Source organism: Pelmatolapia mariae, linkage group LG12 (assembly GCF_036321145.2).
Source record: "Pelmatolapia mariae isolate MD_Pm_ZW linkage group LG12, Pm_UMD_F_2, whole genome shotgun sequence".
In the NCBI taxonomy this organism is placed as follows: Eukaryota; Metazoa; Chordata; class Actinopteri; order Cichliformes; family Cichlidae; genus Pelmatolapia; species Pelmatolapia mariae.
The window spans coordinates 19,253,645-19,271,175 of record NC_086237.1 but is presented as its reverse complement, the minus strand read 5'-3'; the positions used below and the strand labels follow the sequence as shown (position 1 = coordinate 19,271,175).

Here is a 17,531-nt window from a genome sequence, read left to right as displayed (position 1 = left end):
ACACGCGCACACACTGACACGATACGCGTGCGCTGTTCAAAGCTCCGACTGCGTGCTCGCTCGCAGATGCACACAAATACACACGTACTTTCACAGATGTGCTACAGTGGCCTAGGGGAAGGGATCACACAAACAAACAAAGAACAGGGCAAGGGCTCATGGGAAAGCTTGGAGAGACAACAGAGTCATCTTGGTATAGCAAGATGGCGAGGAGTGAAAGGGCAGGAAGATGGGAATGAGACAGAATGGAGGAAAAAATGCACCATAACCCGTTCAGAACCAAGGTTTTAATAACAGTTAGCAATATTAATACACTCCTCATCATATGTAGCTTGATACATACTGCTTTTATATCAGAAGGATTATATGACTTGCTACTAATTTAGGGATAAAGTTACATTTTGATCAAAAGGAGCCAATTAAAAATATCAGGAAACTAAATTCTCTGACCAAATTTTGACTCTTTGCTGTATCCTTTTCTTGGCTGAGAGATAAATGAGCACACTGGAGACAAAATACAATCTCTTCTCCATGTTTCACTCTATAATCAAAGCTGTATCAGTCACAGCCAGACATCTGACATGGAGAGCTTTCCTCCTTCTCAGGAATGAGTGGACAGTACGAGTGACATCTACCTGATGAGGCTCCTGCTTCTGGATGGGCTTTCCAGCCCTACGATTATCCCACGTCAGCTGTTAAGTGCAGAACAGCGACATCGTCTAATAAAACGACTAAGAAGGCAAAAGGACGATTTTACTTTAAGTAAAGCCCCAATCTGCTGCACATCTGTATACATCATGACCCTATTAGGCCACAGCTAGAAGAAGCTGTTTTATATTTTGGGATATAAATTTATTTGCTTTCCTGCTGAGAGTTACACGAGAAGAGCGATACGGCTGTCACATATGTCAGCTAAATAAGGAGGTGTAGCCAGCATCTGGTTAGCTCAGCTGAGAGAAAGAGAGAAACAGCTAGCCCGGCACTGCCCAAAGCTAATAAAATTCACGTAGTGCAGAAAAGAACAGATGAGATTTTACAGCTGGTTTTGCTGTGGATCATTTCTTGATCAGGAGCAGCGACCTCCTGGAGTCTTGTTGTCACCGTTTTAAAATTTGTTTTTTTGTACAAATGAAGTCAACGAGATATAATGTCTTCATTGTGTGCTTTGGAGGTGCTGGCAGGCACATTTTGTTACCTTTGGCAAGCTCTAAGCTGTTCCTATTGTTTTATACCAAACTGAGCTGTGCAAATCATATGTCCGTGCCAGTTAATGGACACATATAAGAATGGTATCAGTCTCGTCACTTTTTTTCACAGCAAGAAAGGGAAAAACAAAGCTTTTCTAAAATGTTAAACTACTCCTTAATCCTATAAATTACCAGGACATTGTTTTTGTATCTGCACTGCATCGCTAAACCACTTTAAACAGATATTTTAGTTGCGTATTGCCTCACTTCATCACTTCATAAGATGCTTAGCGTCATCACTCAGGGAGTGTCACAGTATGTCTCAGCAACAAGAATTGATTCACTCTTGACAGAATCCTTTCCAAAGATGGTGAGCCGATCCTGGAAACTGCTCTTACGTGGAAGTGATGGACAGTCAGACGCAAACGGCATCACAGTGGCTGAGTATCAACAAACAGAGGCTGTCACACTCGCTTTCAAATGTGCACATCCGTGCATGCGCGCACAAATGCAGTTGCTAGTCTAGACAAACTCAAGGAAGCGACAAGCACTAGCCACTGAATCGGAATACTAATAGAAAAAAAAAAATAGACTTAACAGTGACTGCACCAAAGAGCCAGAATTGTCTGAGGATTCCCTCCTAAGTTGATGTACTATAGGCTACTCTGCCTGGCTGACTGACTGACACTCTCTCTGATTCTCCAGGAAGACAACAAACCGACATCAATATGGTTTCTCTGTTCTGTCTCATGGTAGTTCTGTCTACTGTGGACAGGAACAGCAGCATCTTTCAGCACCGACTGGGAACAAGCCTTTATCATCCATCTTTTACTGGTTCCCACTGTCGCTTCAATGAAGCCTTCCAGTCCTGTGCCTGCAAAGCCCAAACACATGTCCACATGTGTGTATGTGCTTCAAAATGCAGACACACTCATATACAAATGAACACCAGCAAAGAGAAAGAATGCACAGACACCCACATAAAGAAAACCTAGGCACTTTTTTATCATTATCAAATCATATAAAAAACAAACAAACACACACACACACACACACACATCTACAGTGGGTTATTTTGCTTCCTCTGTCTCACAGTGCTGGTCACCAATGTCCCGTTAAGGTGCTTACAGAGTGGTTAGGCCAGCATGTGTTGCTCTCTACGCCTCACTAAGCAGCCAGACTGCTCTGATTCCGATCTGGATACTCCACACTGTCCACAAGGCAAGCTAACAATGTACTTGTATTTATACAAGGTAACATACAGCTGTACAAATACAGTCTGTTTGTTGGACATAGTCAGGAAAGAAGTAAGACTGCACGCCGAAAGGCAATCCAGGTAGAGGAAAGGAGAATGATGAGGAGCAAGATAAAGAAGGGACAGAAATAGGCAACAAAAAAAGAACAAATCAACAAAGGGAGAAGGAGAGAAAACAATGAGAGGAAAGAAGAGACTGGTTGAGACAGTGAGACAGAGGGATATCTGTGGATGCTCGGGTGATGACAGATATGTGGGTGGGGATCCTTTTATAGCCATGCCAACTAAAGCAGACAACAGAACAAAAACCCAGGGGACAGAGACGGGTTTGTATGGCCCTGTGTGTGTGTGTGTGTATGTGTGTTTATGCAGTGGTAGTTCTGTTAGGGGACCATGACAGTGCTGGCTGAGTGCCCACATTGACTGCAATCAATGACAGTGGTGCATCTGTAGAAGAACAAGTGGGTGAATTGCTGAATGATTGAATTCACTCGCGAGCAAAGGAATATCAGCACGTCAGTGCGGACATCTATTGTACTCATCATCAAATAACTAAAAGCAAATTAAAAAGATCCAACTTTAATAAAGTGTTTCTCCATATGTAGCTCATTCGCATCTTTCGCTGTTAGTTTTAAACAAGTCAGTATGAATCCAAAAAGTAGGACAGGTATTGTGCGTGATCACTGAATGGTTGCGGTCCCATTATATGGCCAAACGCCTACAGGAGCAAAGAAGATACACGGCAATTTAATTCCGTGCGTTGACATTCCTGTCCAAACAATTCCTGTTTGTGAGTGAATGCAAACAAAGAAAAGTTTGGTTGTCAGTAGAAAGTAAGGTTTTGTTTCTCATGAAGAGTTGCGAAGGGGATCAACAAAAAGAAATAGTGCCAAAAAAAAAACAACAACAACAATATTTCAATCAAAACAAGAGTTTTCACTGTGAAGAGCTGCCAGCCGGGAGAAATGGGGGCTCATGCATCACAGGTTCAATTCCAGCTTGCAGGTGACAGGCCCGCCTGATGTTACACCCTTGGCTCCCCACTCACCTCACCTAATAGCGCACACGCAAAAGCACCCACACAGGCGCCAAAACCAGTGGAGGCAAGAGCTAGTTAAAGTAAAAAAAAAAACAAAAAGGAAGAAGAAAAAGAAAACGCAGAGGAGGCGAGGAGAAAGTGGGACGTTAGTAAAATAAAATGAACCAAAATTGGGGGGAAAGTAAAAAGTGAGGTAATGCAGCAAGCACACAAGCAATTTGGTACACGAGCGGGGAACTTAAAGGGAACATCGACAAGAGAAGCGGCGGGTAAAGACCCAGCACTGCTCAAAGGCTGCTCCACCCTCGCTCCTCTCCTTTCCCAAATGTTGACAGTACAAGTGCAAAACAGGCTTTGAAGTGTGCTCCGCTGAAGGGGAGCGTGTACCATGCATAGTGCTTCGTTTAACCGTGTTACCCACAAAGCATCCCAGGACCTGCTCTTCCCTCACTGCCTCTCATGTTCTCTCACCCCCTTTCACACTGAACCTTTGACAGTGTTTTGATGTTGCCAGTGTGGGCAGACAGACAAGGCGAAACCAAGGTGGCTGATAGTGAGCAAAAAAACAAAAAAAAAGGTGGGGGGAAAAAAACGCAAATAGGCGAGTAAATAAATTGATTCAAAAAAACCTGAGCGAGCTATATTTTAACGACACTATGTCATTCTCCCTTTCAGTCCTTTTTCGCGCAAAGCACAAAACTCGCCGGGTTTCATCTCGTGTGACACCTAAACGAGCATAAGGGTTATTAAATGTTTCCAGGGAAGCACTGCTGTGTACAGTTCAGACATCTGCAGATTGGAAGATTCAGCAATCGTGTCTATTGTTGTGTTGGAGAAGAGGCATTCCAAGGTGACGTAAACCAGTAAGTGAGAAAAAAAAAAGTAAGGAAAACTTTTGCCTGTTAGCTGTTGTGACAAGACACAGACTGAATAGTGACTAATTGCCCTCTTGCAATGAAATGTTTAAACCTCTTGCAAAAGTGGGAAGGGCACAGCGAAGGAGAGAGAGACCTCTAGTAGATGTGAGTGATGGCATTTGGCACCGTTTCAGCCTTTAACTATCCTGCCTTTGTCCCCTGCACGTCCGATGAGGTTTCATCCCCAACATAAATGTTGTCTAAAAATATTAACCCGACTGCCCGCTGTTCATTAGGCGCTAAATTGGAATTCATGCTTATTTTTGTATTGGGGATTTGATCCAGCTCCTTTACACCGATCATAAAGGGCCACTTGGCATGCTAATTGCCTTGCCCCCCATTTACGCACTCCCTGGCTCGCATGGCTAATGGTGTCGTAAAACATACTAGTGCGCTGACACCTCCCAAACACCAGGTAGGGGAATACTTGGCGCTATTAAGGTCCTGAGCATGGCCTCGTTTAAGAGGGTATGAAGGATTCCCCGGTATCATCCGTTATCACCAGCAAAAGATCCAAACCAGACACAAGAAACTGTAATCCAAAGAGAGACGGTGGCTCCTTTAAACACACGTGTGCTAAACATCATGCCAGCCTTTAACATGGGTGCTCACAGAGAGAGATAATGATTTAAGTAAACTGTTAAAGTGGTAAAAAGAAACTGCAGATCCCATGCTCTGCTGGTGATTTAGCTTTTACAGGGTGTCTGGCAAAGCTGTTAGGGGCCTAGTATCAGTATTTTGAGAGGCTTCCTTTGGTAAAGTGCCTTCCATTCACTGTACGAATGCTGACAAACAAATGTTACTGCAAAGTCATTTCCATGCTATGTACAATATAAAGAAAAATTAAAAATTAGGGAAGACTAAGGCTATGTCCCACAGCTTCTGCCTTGCTCTATTGTATAGCTGCAGTATATGCAGCGTATGAACTGTAGACCAGTGTGGCTGCCCTTTGTATAGAAAGTCATTAGAACCTCATCAGTTCTGGCAGCACTGAAGCACCTTCAAATGATGCGGAACAGTACACTGAAATACCCCAACCCACCTAACATGCACAACGGCTGGGAAACTGTGTGTGAGTGAGTGTGTGTGTGTGTGTGTGATTATATATGTGTGTGAGGTCACACTGGGGCCCAGAAATAGTATTCATTAGTCATCCAGGATGTCAGGCATAGTGGGCCCCTGCACCAGTACTACTGGGTGCCATAGACACGTGCCCGTGAGGGGACACTCCATTTAGACCCCAGCACCTCTGTGCATCATTTGAAAGCCTCAAGGGCTCAATCCCCACAGACGTCTTTGACCCAGTGAGACGGGGGCAGGCAATGAGGTGAACCCACCACCGGAGGCAGCGACCGGACGCACTGCAGAGCAGAACGTTCCGGTCTGTTTTTAGCCAATGACCGCAGAGCAGGGTGCCTTCTCAGAAAACTAATTTTTCCGTGACCATCACGGGTTTGACTAGCTGAATTTCACTGACCTGTTCCTATTTGCAGAAATAAACATTGGCACTGGCTTAACGGGCACATAAAACAAAGTTTTACTCTTGCTTTCTGCCCTCGACGCCCCTCATGCTTTTCTATTTTTGCCTTCATCTTTTCTCTATTTTTACCCTTCTCACCCCTTCATTCACCCTCGTTTTTCTCAGCGCCTCCAAACTCTCAGTGAAACCTGGCAACAATTACCATTCCAACAGCTGCAGCAATAACCATTACAGTAGCACTTACAGTATTACTTATACAGTAGGCACAACTCCAGCAGCATGGGCACCAGACCAGAGCACTATGTCTGCCCCCTCTTTCCCTAGCCAGCAGGCCCTCATTAGGGGCCTTGTAAAGGCCTCATACCTGCCAGGCAAGGGCCCCTTCACCCTTCAACTCCTCCAGGTGTGTAAGGTGGCTGCACTTCACTAGAGGGGACAGCTTGGGCTCATTTAACTCGATGGCTACTTGCCCTGTGCCTGCTGCTGCAGCAGGCCCCTGTAAACTACAAAACTGTAAAACTGCACGGGGGCAGAGAGGGGGGGGGAGTACGGGGGGCTGGCAGGGGTGCGTAGGGGAGCAAGGATTATGACCCTGTAAAGATGAAAGAAGTTGCGGGCAACAAGCGATCAAAGAGGAAGTGTGTCAGCAATGATATGGCAGGGAATTGGTCATATCAGAGGCCCCAGGTCGTTCAGTCTCAGCCTCCATCTGTGTGCGTTTGTGTGTGCGTACTGAACTCAGCTCAGCGGGGCCTAACAGCTACAATGGAAACCATTGGTGCTGGATAACACAACAACTTTCACAAGCTGCCACTTAATTGCAGTTTAAACTGCACTAGGTCCTGGGCAGCACAGCATGTTACTGTTAGCATAGACACATACACATGTACACACACCTATATTTTACCTGAGAAAGCATCTGTAGTCATCAGCCACAAAGTTAATCTGATCTCACGGTTAATGTAGAAGCAAAACCGCATGGGGCTGGTTAAGTCTTGGTTTACACTCTGTTTCAATTACTAGCAAAGCTGTGAGACAGCATCTAACTGTAATTGTGTGTGAGTGTACGTGTATGGAGTCAATCAACCTAGTTATATGCTGGCCACTAAACTCACTTAACCTTGTTATCTTACTACACAGCTCCAGCCATGTATGTGGAAATTGAATTAGACTTGGAAGCTTTTAATAGGAAAACACAGAAACAGCTTTGAAATAATTAGATTAGATGTCTGTATGGCTAAAACAATGAATAGTCAGTTCAGCCTACATGAAAGCACAACAGTGAGGAGCCAGAGACCGCGAGGAAGAGGGGGAAAGAAAACAGAGGAGACAGAGAAGATAATAAAAGAAGCCCTAGCCCTTGTCCAAGCCCGGAACTGACAGATGATGATAGTCATCTCAAAAAAGATATAAAAAATGAAACATATAAAATTTCACCCACCACTTGTACATCTGAGGGCACTCTGGACAGAAAGTCTAGCAGCTCGTTGTTATCAATGGTGTAGGGGTCTCGTAGCTTCTTTGTAAATTTATTCACTCCTGCAGAGAGAAAAGTGGGGGCAGACGGGTAAGAATTGAAAGAAGGAACGACGGACACATCTTTATATTTGTTGTACTGTCTCTAACTGTGTGCTCACACAAAAAACATCATGGCACACAGATTTATTTAGATAGAGTATCTGAATGTTCTTATATACTATATGATGTAATAAAAAATACAACATTAGCTCACCCCAGGCCAGCACAATATATCGGAGAGGGATGAAATAGAGGATGATGGTGGCCAATCCGAGAGCCACGATAGCTAACCAGCTTAAGAAAGGCACAGTCCAGTTAAATGTGCTGCAAAGAGAGGAGAAGGAGAGTAATATAAGCAGCAATGCTCACTCCACATATAATAAAAACATGCTGAGAAATAATGAAGGAATGAGTCAGGAAACTACTTCACGCAAAGTTTAATAGGTTAGCGTTGCAGGAAGAAAATTTTACACCTTTTTGAATTCATTAGAGTGTGAAGGTTAGAAAGCACTTCGATGTAGAAAAGCACTTTTTGAGAACCAGTTCTTTTACTTGTACCTTCAACTATAACTTTTAAGGAAACAAAACAAACAAAACTTTCTGTGTATGAACCGTATGTTTAAAAAAAAGGCTGTCAGTACATACAGGGATGTAAAAAATTAATAAATAAATGTTTTTGTGTATGTGTGCATGCAGTGTATTCAATCTAATATCTGCATGATTCAGTTAAAAGGTAATGCAAGGTTAAGTAAGATATGGTGGACATAAAGACAAACAGTCTTTGTGTTTGTTCCCCAGGGTTGGGTGTCACACTGGCATTAATTCTTGAGAGCGGCACTAAGTTATACTCAGTTATGCTGGCAAAGGGAACCGGCCAGAGTGGCAGAAAAAAAACAAAACACAACCAAAACAACAACACAGGGACGTGCGGAGCAGAGCAGAGCGGGCCGGATGCCGAGGAGCAGGCTTACGACTCACTTCTTTATCCTCTCGCCATAGGAGGCCACTTCATCTAGCGCATTCTGCACGCTGATGCACACGTCCTGAATGGCATAAAGCTTGTTCATGAAGCCCTTTCTTTCTGAGTCCTGCAAGAGGACAGATAGAGATGTAGGCGAGAGACAGAGAGAAAGAGAGAAAGCGAGGATGAGGGAGGAAGACGTGGAGGGAAACAGAGAAGAGACAGGAGGAGAGAGAGAGGAGAGAGGCTGGGCACAGGCGTCTTTGTGAAAACAATACATTTTAAATAGCGTCAAAGATTTGGAGTGGGGAGCCAAATCACCGGATATCCTGCATAAAGTGACAGAGTGCTTTCATTCCAGGCAGTAATAGAGATATAAAGTTGGCAGAACAAATCAAAATGTTTTCCTCCTTACGAATCCTCACACAGGCAAAATTTGAATATGTGAATAGGCAGAGAGAGGAGCAGAATTAAACTGAAAGCCGAATGGATAGATCAATCTTTGGGCTCGCTCTCTCTCTCTGCTGCTGCTGCCAACACAGCTTGGAAGACCAGGCAGAGCTCTCTTTTTTCCTCCTGGCTGGCACAGTGTGATGATGTCACCAGCCGTGACATCATTATCATCCTTATTAACACTGTCACTCACCACGAAGACTTCAGAGTGGGAGGGGTCGGGGGGGGGGGGGGGGGGGGGTGTCACAAAATAGGCAGGCAATCTGAAGTCGACAACCCCTGCCCTTCTTACCGAAACAAAGTGAAGAATTTAAAAAGTCATGCAACAGTCAACGAGCTGCTGACTGACAGGCAGGGGCACGACGGATTTGGACAAAATGAGGTGACAGAGAGCAATTAAAAGCCATTGGCTGAGTGAGGACATCGACACGCAGACTGGTTGTTGCAATATGTGAATGGTGGACATGCTTGGAAGACAAAAGGGTAGAAAAGAACTATCCAGGAGAAAGTCATACGAGTATTATGTGCACTATCGTGGGTGACCTGTTCATAATGTGGCAGGAGGAGGTGATTTTTAAACAAATTGGTGAAGGAGGAGAAGACTGTAATTACAGGATGATCATGTGAAAGTTTTCTACCACATCAATGGCGTAAACACCTGTAATAGAAGAAAATAAATTACAGATGCCAGAAACAGTGAGATAAGAAATGGTTTGAATGGAATAAGCTGAAGAAAGTAAATATTTTACACAGTAAAACAAAAAACCCCTCAAATCTTAATCAAGAAAAGTTTCCCCAAAACCAAAAGATAATGATATAACCACACATGCCTAGTACTTCTCTCTGTGTGTAGGAAAGACTATGTTGCTGATGAAGATTGATGGACGTTGCTAGATTAGAGAAGTAAAGCTCTAAGTAATTATAACTACCATCGCCAAAGAAGACAGTGAAGCAGTCAAAGACCTGAAACCTTCAGGACCTCAAAGGCCTTTACCACATTTCCATCTTGAGGCCAGCCACCTCACCACAACCCTCCCACTGAGACCCAAACTGCCCCCCAAACCCACCCTTGTCTTTTTGCTCTCCGTCCAGGATCAGATAATGTGAAAAATGAACCATGGAGCAGTCAGGGAGACCACATGGCCTCCCCAGCAAAACCACACAAGACAAATAGATATAATTAGACAGCGTCTCTGGGTTATTTTTCTTCGCAAATATTTTACAAGACTCCCTTTCTTTCCTCCTCCCGCTGTCCTCCTCTTCTAAGGCCTTTCCTCAAAGTCCATCTGTTTTTCATTGCTGAGTCAAACAAATCTCAGAACGCAGGGTCTATTGTGCTGGGCTTGGTGAGGCCGAGCCGAGCCAGGCTGGGCTGGGTCAGGACGTTTTATTTTCAGTCCTGGGCTCAGGGGAGAGTGTTTGAGGGCCACAGGAGTGGTGTGAGAGACCGGGCGGGGGTGGAGAGGATAAGTCAGAGGTCATTTGAGTATAAACCATTGCCACATGCCCTTCGGACTGCGGTCTGACTCCTATTTCCTGTCTTCAAACACGGCTTGGGGAGGTGGGAGGTAGCAATAACACCGAGGGCCACGGAGAACCTTGTTTTCCCAGCTTCCCTGCACACTGCGCACATATGGAGTCAGGCAACCTGTTCTTATAATGGAACCTAATATGCACACAAACACACACACCCTACAGCTATTAGATAAGGTTGATCTGCACACCTGGTCTTGCTGTGTGACTCTACAAACAATATCCCAACAGAGATTAGATGATGGGGGTCCTTGATTTCAAAAGGCGGTTTCTTTTTCTACTGAGCACGTTCGCACTACAGTGTCATGACTAATAGAGAAAGTACTCATATCAAAATAAAATCTGCACTCCTCAAGAGCAGATCCATTACAAGTTTTTTAAATAAAAGGCTCCTTTTTCATGCTTTCGGCACACGTATTTTGCAAGAACTGTGTGTTTCAATTAGCTCACATGTGGTAAGTAATTAGAACATGGTTTTTCCACTCTTGCCCAGCTTCTTGTCTCACTCAGGAGGAGGAGCGAGTGCTTTACAGGAGTCTTAGGGCCTGTATTTCCATCTGTGTCTTCCTGTTTCTGTCAGGGAGACTAAGTGGGTTTGTTTGGAGAAGTGAAGGCAAGGCTAGTAAAATCGACTCTGGCTAGGCCTCTCTCTGATTTAGCTTGGCCACAGATGCAAGCCATTTTAATGCTCAAAGTATGCTACAAATCCCAACACCTACGACAACCCGGTCGTGATGGATGATGCCGCTTGGCTTGAATCAGCCAGGCAACATCATGAACTTACCTAATGTGTTTAGCATCATTAGTTTTAAACACGCCAGCTTCATCTATACACGATCGATAGATAGATAGACAGACAGACAGACAGATATTATCACAGAAAAGTCAGCAGAATATTCTACTACTGTGCATTAGAAGCTCCATAAAGACAGTTAGTGAATGAGATGCTTCCTTGTGCAGAAGGAATTACTTGACATCAATTAACTATCATCAGGTTGGTAGCTGAAATATTTAGTGAGTTGGTGTCCTTTGTTGGGTGAGAGTTGCATGTTTTAATGGCATGGATGCCATTTAAAGAAAATAAATGCATCCCTATGTCCAAGGTTTGCATCATTGTTTGGATGTGTGAAGTGCGGTATGAAATCTCAGCCTTTATTGCCCAGCAGCCGAACAGCAATAAAGGCTCGTTAAAAGTGATGTGAGTTGTTTATATGTGTTAAGGAAAAATAACCCCTCAGTGATACCAGAGAGAGCCCAGGGACACTCTCACACACACACACATTCAAAGAAACAGCCAAGTCAGGCTAACCACATTGCACTTGCTGGTAAATTGTGGTAAACAAATGTGGTAAACTCCTTGAAAACTAACTTAAATATTTAACAAAGGAAAGATGCACAAAGCCCGGGCGCACTCGACTGTTCCATTTCTCTCTCAGAAAGACACCACCATCACAGCAAAGTACATCTATATGCAAAAGTGCAAAGTGAGCAGTTGTAAACTTTACAAAGACAGTTTGTTCTTCACTGACCCAAGGCCTAGAGCTAAACAAGAGAGAGGTCACTGAGGACTTAGCCTATTAGGTTGGACTCAAATATCTGTCCTATATCTACTTGGTGGAAAAGAGAGAGCCATTTGAGACTATTTTAACCTCTGATCACACTGTTCTCCCTGCTGATTTACGCCATAAAAATGATAAACCTAACCGTTATAATGTAGCGGCGTATATCCCATCAAACTGCAAAATGAGTCTGAACCACAAGTGGCTGCTGCTCATTGCCGCTGTGCTAAAATTGCACCTGTTTTTCTTTGTTTTTCCTTTTTTTGCCCCTCTCACTCTGGCAGCACAGTAAAAATTGAAATGTCATATAAAATGTGACAGGATGCTAATATGTGGCTCCCAGAGGGCATCTGAAAGCGTTCTTGTTGATTTTGTAACTGCAGAGAGAGATGGCATCCCTCCCATTTCCACCCCAGGAAAAAAAAACCAACAAAAAAAAAAAAAACACTGAAAAGTTGAACAACTTGAGGAATGCTAGAGGGTGACACGAATTCAATTTCCAAAGCCTGCGAAAGAACTAGCAATAACACGATAATAAATAGTGCATATGATTAGCATCTACTGTATATTTAAATTAGGTGTGTCGCTATCTACTGAACAAAAAAGAAAACAATGATTTTGTGTTCCTAAAGATGTTATTTAGGAGTGCATTTTTTTTTTAATTAGTGGAAATAAAGAAAATGATCGATGAAAGTGCATGTCACTGGAAGGAGAGCAGACCTTTATTGGTTCATTTGCATTCACCCATGGCATACTGTTCTCTCTAGTGGCGATGTGTCGAGCACTGTACATGACTCACAAGTCGAAACAGAGCACTATAGAGACAGCTTACCCGAAAATGAAAAAGCAGGAAAACATAGAGAACATAGAAAAGAAAAGCTTCCAAAATTGTATTTTATATAAATATAAACTCCAATTTTCACTGCTGAATTTCTGTTAATCAGCACCTTCCCCTTGTTTCTTGTTTTTAAGATTAAATCTAACTGTTTGTGAGCTAAGCATTTTTTGTGGTTTATTTTTCCCCATTTTCATGTGTTCATTAGCATTTTAAGAGTAATAAAAATATCAAATGAAGCATGGAACCCATTTTTTTTAATCTCTTATGTTGGCCATTTAAATAGTTCAGCTACTCTAAAGCTATTGTGTTACCGAGGTCTATTCCAAGTAATACCAACTCCACTGGGGACAAGATGAGTCACAGATTTTACCAATTGGGAGTTAAGAAAGGCCCCCTGGGGAATAAAAAAAGAAGAAAAAAAAGGGGACCCAGTGGCCTAGAATACCATCTCTTTTCTGTTAGGAAATGACAACAGGACAAGACAAAGACCCTGTGAATGGCCTCAGATACCACCCTGCAACCTGGCACCTCGCCAGCGCCACATGAAAGGGGCAGATGTTCGATTTTTTTTTTTTTTTTTAAAGCGGTGGGTACCATTTTAATAAATAATTTATCCCATATAACAGCTAATCCATGGGCAAATGGGTGAGGGGGGATACATTTTTTTCCATCTTGACCTCTCTTTCTCTCTTTTTTTAAACATAATACAGAAATATTTGTGTTACTGTGTTGTTGAGATGCACAGCACGTCCTGTAAAGATGAGACGGGGCATCCTGAATCCTGCTCCTATAGGCTGGAGCAGAAAGACTGTATATGTATTTTCCTGCGTTCACATGATGTGCTGCATTGCTCATTTGAGAGAACCTGTGTGTGCCGAGGGTTGCTTCAACACAGTCAAAGACAAGCTCCAGTTAAGACTGTCAGCTGAAGGTGGACCGCGCACGCACAATGCTCTCTAGCGCTAATTAGTCTCTTCACCCAGCCAAGTCCCATTGCGGGGATAAGTTTACACATACTGTATATAAAAGAGAGCGTTAGGGGGGAACGAGAGTAGCGAGTTTTTAAAAGAAGCGGTGCTAATATATTTTCAGTTTGACCTCTGCTTCCTGTCCTAAAGAGAAAGGTTTCTGGCGTTATGAGTGTGAGTTTGTGTGCGTGTCTCTAATGTGTCTGGTTGGCAGGAGGTTGTTTGCCACTGATCATCTTTACCCATATCCCCGTGGGGCCTCTCATCACCTCCACCACACCAGCCACTCTATCAAGGCTCAAGGTCAGGTGCGCACACAAAAACATAAATGACTACTACCTCTCAACTTCTGCTCTTGATCACTTGATCACCTTCTCCTGGCCTCCCGCTGCATGCCACGCCCTGAACCGCCATCCTACCTCACCTCTGCTCCCCCTGCTCCCGCACTCTCCTTCCCCTGTCCTTCCCAGGAAGCAGCCTGGCGGAGTGTGATGAATGGGACGACATTAGTCTTGTCCTCTGTTGGCCTGGTTTAGCTGCTCTAGCCCATCTCCCCTCGTCCGTCAGTCTGTCAGTCTGTCTAAGTGCGTCTGTTTGTCTAAGTGTCTCTGTCCGGGTTGGCTTAAAACACACAGCATCCCACTGTACTGTCAAATGCCTAAAAGATGAGAGTACATATCAGCTTTCATATTTTTAAAATCAGGGAAACATACAAAACTCAAAGACACGCGTGTCACATTTTTAACTACTCTCATTAATGACATCATATTTTAATCTTGCTGGGGTGAAATTACACCTCAATCTGTAAAACCTGCTAACCTTGGCATGTTTTTAATTATACATTCATGTTCAGACACACAGGAGATAGAAAAAGCTGTAAAATCTACTGTCTTAAACTTTGTTTTGGAAAGGGGAAAAAAAACAACAGAACGAGAGTGCATTGCTATGAAGTGAAGGGATCACATCTTCAAAAAAGTAAATAAAATATGCATCCTCTCTGTGCTCATTACAGATTTATGACTCTTGTTAAAAGAAAAGGTGGCGGCTGCCTTCTTACATGTCTGACTTTCAAATTCAGACGACACTGCTGTCAAGTGTTGTGCTCCACATTCTGTCCAATGAGAGACCGAGAGGGCTGAGTGTGTGCCATCTCCAACATCCTATTCGGTGAGAGTCTCGATAAGAGTTACTTTGGGTGGATAAGAGCACGCAAGAACTCCTCACCTACAGTGCAAGGAGCTGCTCGTTGTAATCCTTTGATGCATAGTTCATCAATCAAAAAGTTCAGTTGGTTCAGCCACTTGTGTGTATGCGATTCAGAACAATAACAGTTGGGGGGAGTAGTCATTGTTGCATTAGGCATAATGAGCATTGGGATTTTCTTCAGCAATATGTGACAATTTTGCAGTTCCTGTAGCAACTTTAAAGCAAAAGCGCTGAGAAAAACATTTAAATCACCGCACCAGCCACTGCACACCCATGCACACACACTCAGGGAACTGAAACTCACTCGAAAATTAGTTTGTTAGCTGTCTATTATCAGTGACTTAGGGGGTCATAAGGTGTGAAAGTAGTCCTTATGTGTGAGTGAATCCTAATTAGTACTTTCAAAGAAGCTTGAATCTAAAAGCTTACTTTTTGGCACGCCAAAAAAAAAAAACTACACCAACCTAGAAGAACATTTTATTCCCTTGTGCTCCCTGTTTCTGTGCAAACTGTATCAAAAATAAATAAGCACAAAAGCACTCGAGTGACTCCCATGTCACCTTTTATTGCCCCAGAACCAAAAGTCCCACCAGCAAAACACACCGTCACACCTCAGTCTACACATTTCACCTCAATGTTTAACAAGTCTACAATGCCACAGGGAAGTCAAAGACAAAGACAGGGGCCGCTTTCCATGCTGGAGCTCAGTAGCTTCCCCCATTACCTTAAAAAGCAGGCACAGGCAGAACCCTTGCAGTGGGTTTGGATTTGGAGGGTCAAACGTGCAGTGTGTGTGTGGGTGTTAATCGAGACGCGGACATGGGGGACAGGTACTGTACACAAACCCTGACAGGACGGCACACAGAGGCCGCTGGACAGACGATGAGCTAAAAAAGGGAACTGGGAGACAGCAACAAACACCATCGGGAGTCGGTGCCAGAACCACACACAGATCAACTTACCACCATTGCTCGTATCCATTCAAAGTGCCAGGAAGCCAACATATCCTCGAGGATATGGTTTTTATCACGGCTGTCCTCCCAGGGGCCTGGTTTAGGGTCCTTGTGGATAGATTACAGTGAGATGTTCTCTTTACAACCCACAGAAATTAAAGTCAAAAGGTTTAGAAAATGTGGATGTTTTGCAGCTGTGGTCTTATACATTTCTATCACCCTGTGCAGGAAAGAAAACAGCAAAAGCACTGCAATCAAAACAGCTTTAGCCTTGCAATGCAGAAAAGATTCTTTTTTTCAGTGCTCATCTTTATTTAAACTTTGAAACAACAGCATTGGGTAGTAAAATTCAAACTAAATATGCATCTCCCTGAGTCCACTGGACTATTGCATATCTATCAGGATGAGCGCCCATGTCCGCAATCTCTACAAAGACCGTGGTCACTGCACTGTAGCGCATAAGAACAGTGCCGAAAGCAAAGAAAAAAAAAAACAAACCAACAAAAAAAAAAAGACCCATGGTGCAAAAAATAACCAATTTTCATTTGAACCAGGCTGGAAAGACTGAGAATGAAGGACTGATGATAGAAAGCGAAAGACAAAGAAAGAGATATGCATCTGGGGGGAATAGAGATAGTGAGAGATGATCCACCTGATGTATGTGTGTGACAAAGAGGGAAAACAAACAAACAATGCAGTGTGTTTTGCATAGACAGACAATACTCCTCTCTGCCTCTTTCACCCTCCTTTTTGTTTTCATTCCTGCCTCTATTAGCAAAACATGATTAAAATGCAGTTCCTACCAGCGTCTCTGCTGAACAACGGGGGAGAAAAAAAAAAGACAGTGAGATGGGAAGAAAAATGAAGCGGAAAAGTCAAAAGCATCTTTTACAGCGTGACGCTTTTCATCCTTCACAGGCGGCAAGAAGAAAAGACAGACATTCAAACTTTATTCTCTTCCCTTCTCTCCTGCTCTGTCTCTTTCACCCATTCTCCTCAGCAGCTGAACCCCCCCGATACCTGCATCTCAAGCTCAATAGCCTCCCCAGAACAACATTTCAGTCACACTTTTTTCCCTCTTCCAGAGCATTGATATAATTCCCAGTGCGCTCTTTAGTCCAATTACATTATGCCATGCCGTTATCTGAATGATCGGCACAGTGCCGTGACTGGGACTAAGAGAGGAGCGCGGTGGCTTAGGGAGGTGCTACAGAAGCTCTATGTGCTATCTGGAGACAAGTCGTGGAAACAGCGCTGCATGTGCCCTATTTAACTTTTCATGGAGCAGAAAGCATTGGCGCTTTCTTAATAGTAGCGAGTGGAGGGAAAAAAACTGAGAAAAGTTGTGGAGAGAAAGACGACAGTCAGCCACATTTGAAAAGAAACAGAGATTCTGGGTGTTAACATCAACAGCTGAAAGTGGCTGTGAGGCCTGCACTGGATATGTGTGCTGATACTAGCCATCCATCAGCAGTTATACGCTTGCAGGAGAAGAAGCGATGAACACATACACACACACACACACGGGGAGGATTGTGTGCGAGCATACATGTTCTGTATGTTGCATGAGTCATGCCTGCAGGGACAGCTGCAGAGGGTGAAATGGCTGTCTCAGCACTATAGATGAGTAGGATAAGGAGAAACTGTGTGGCGGTAGGAAGAAA

The 17,531-nt window shown here is 43.6% G+C and overlaps 1 protein-coding gene across 5 annotated transcripts in view; it reads right to left on the bottom strand.

Annotated features, from left to right (window-relative positions):
• LOC134638595 (multiple C2 and transmembrane domain-containing protein 1-like) overlaps positions 1 to 17,531 on the bottom strand; it is a 132,181-nt gene that overhangs the window by 3,154 nt on the left and 111,496 nt on the right. For 3 of the 5 annotated variants that reach the window (XM_063489327.1, XM_063489328.1, XM_063489331.1), the window contains 4 exons: positions 15,877 to 15,975; positions 8,375 to 8,484; positions 7,611 to 7,720; positions 7,320 to 7,417 (listed from right to left, as the gene is read on the bottom strand). In XM_063489327.1, the coding sequence (XP_063345397.1) occupies positions 7,320 to 7,417; positions 7,611 to 7,720; positions 8,375 to 8,484; positions 15,877 to 15,975 (417 nt within the window). The remainder of the gene's footprint in view (positions 1 to 7,319; positions 7,418 to 7,610; positions 7,721 to 8,374; positions 8,485 to 15,876; positions 15,976 to 17,531) is intronic. The other 2 variants (XM_063489329.1, XM_063489330.1) reach the window with 1 other exon arrangement.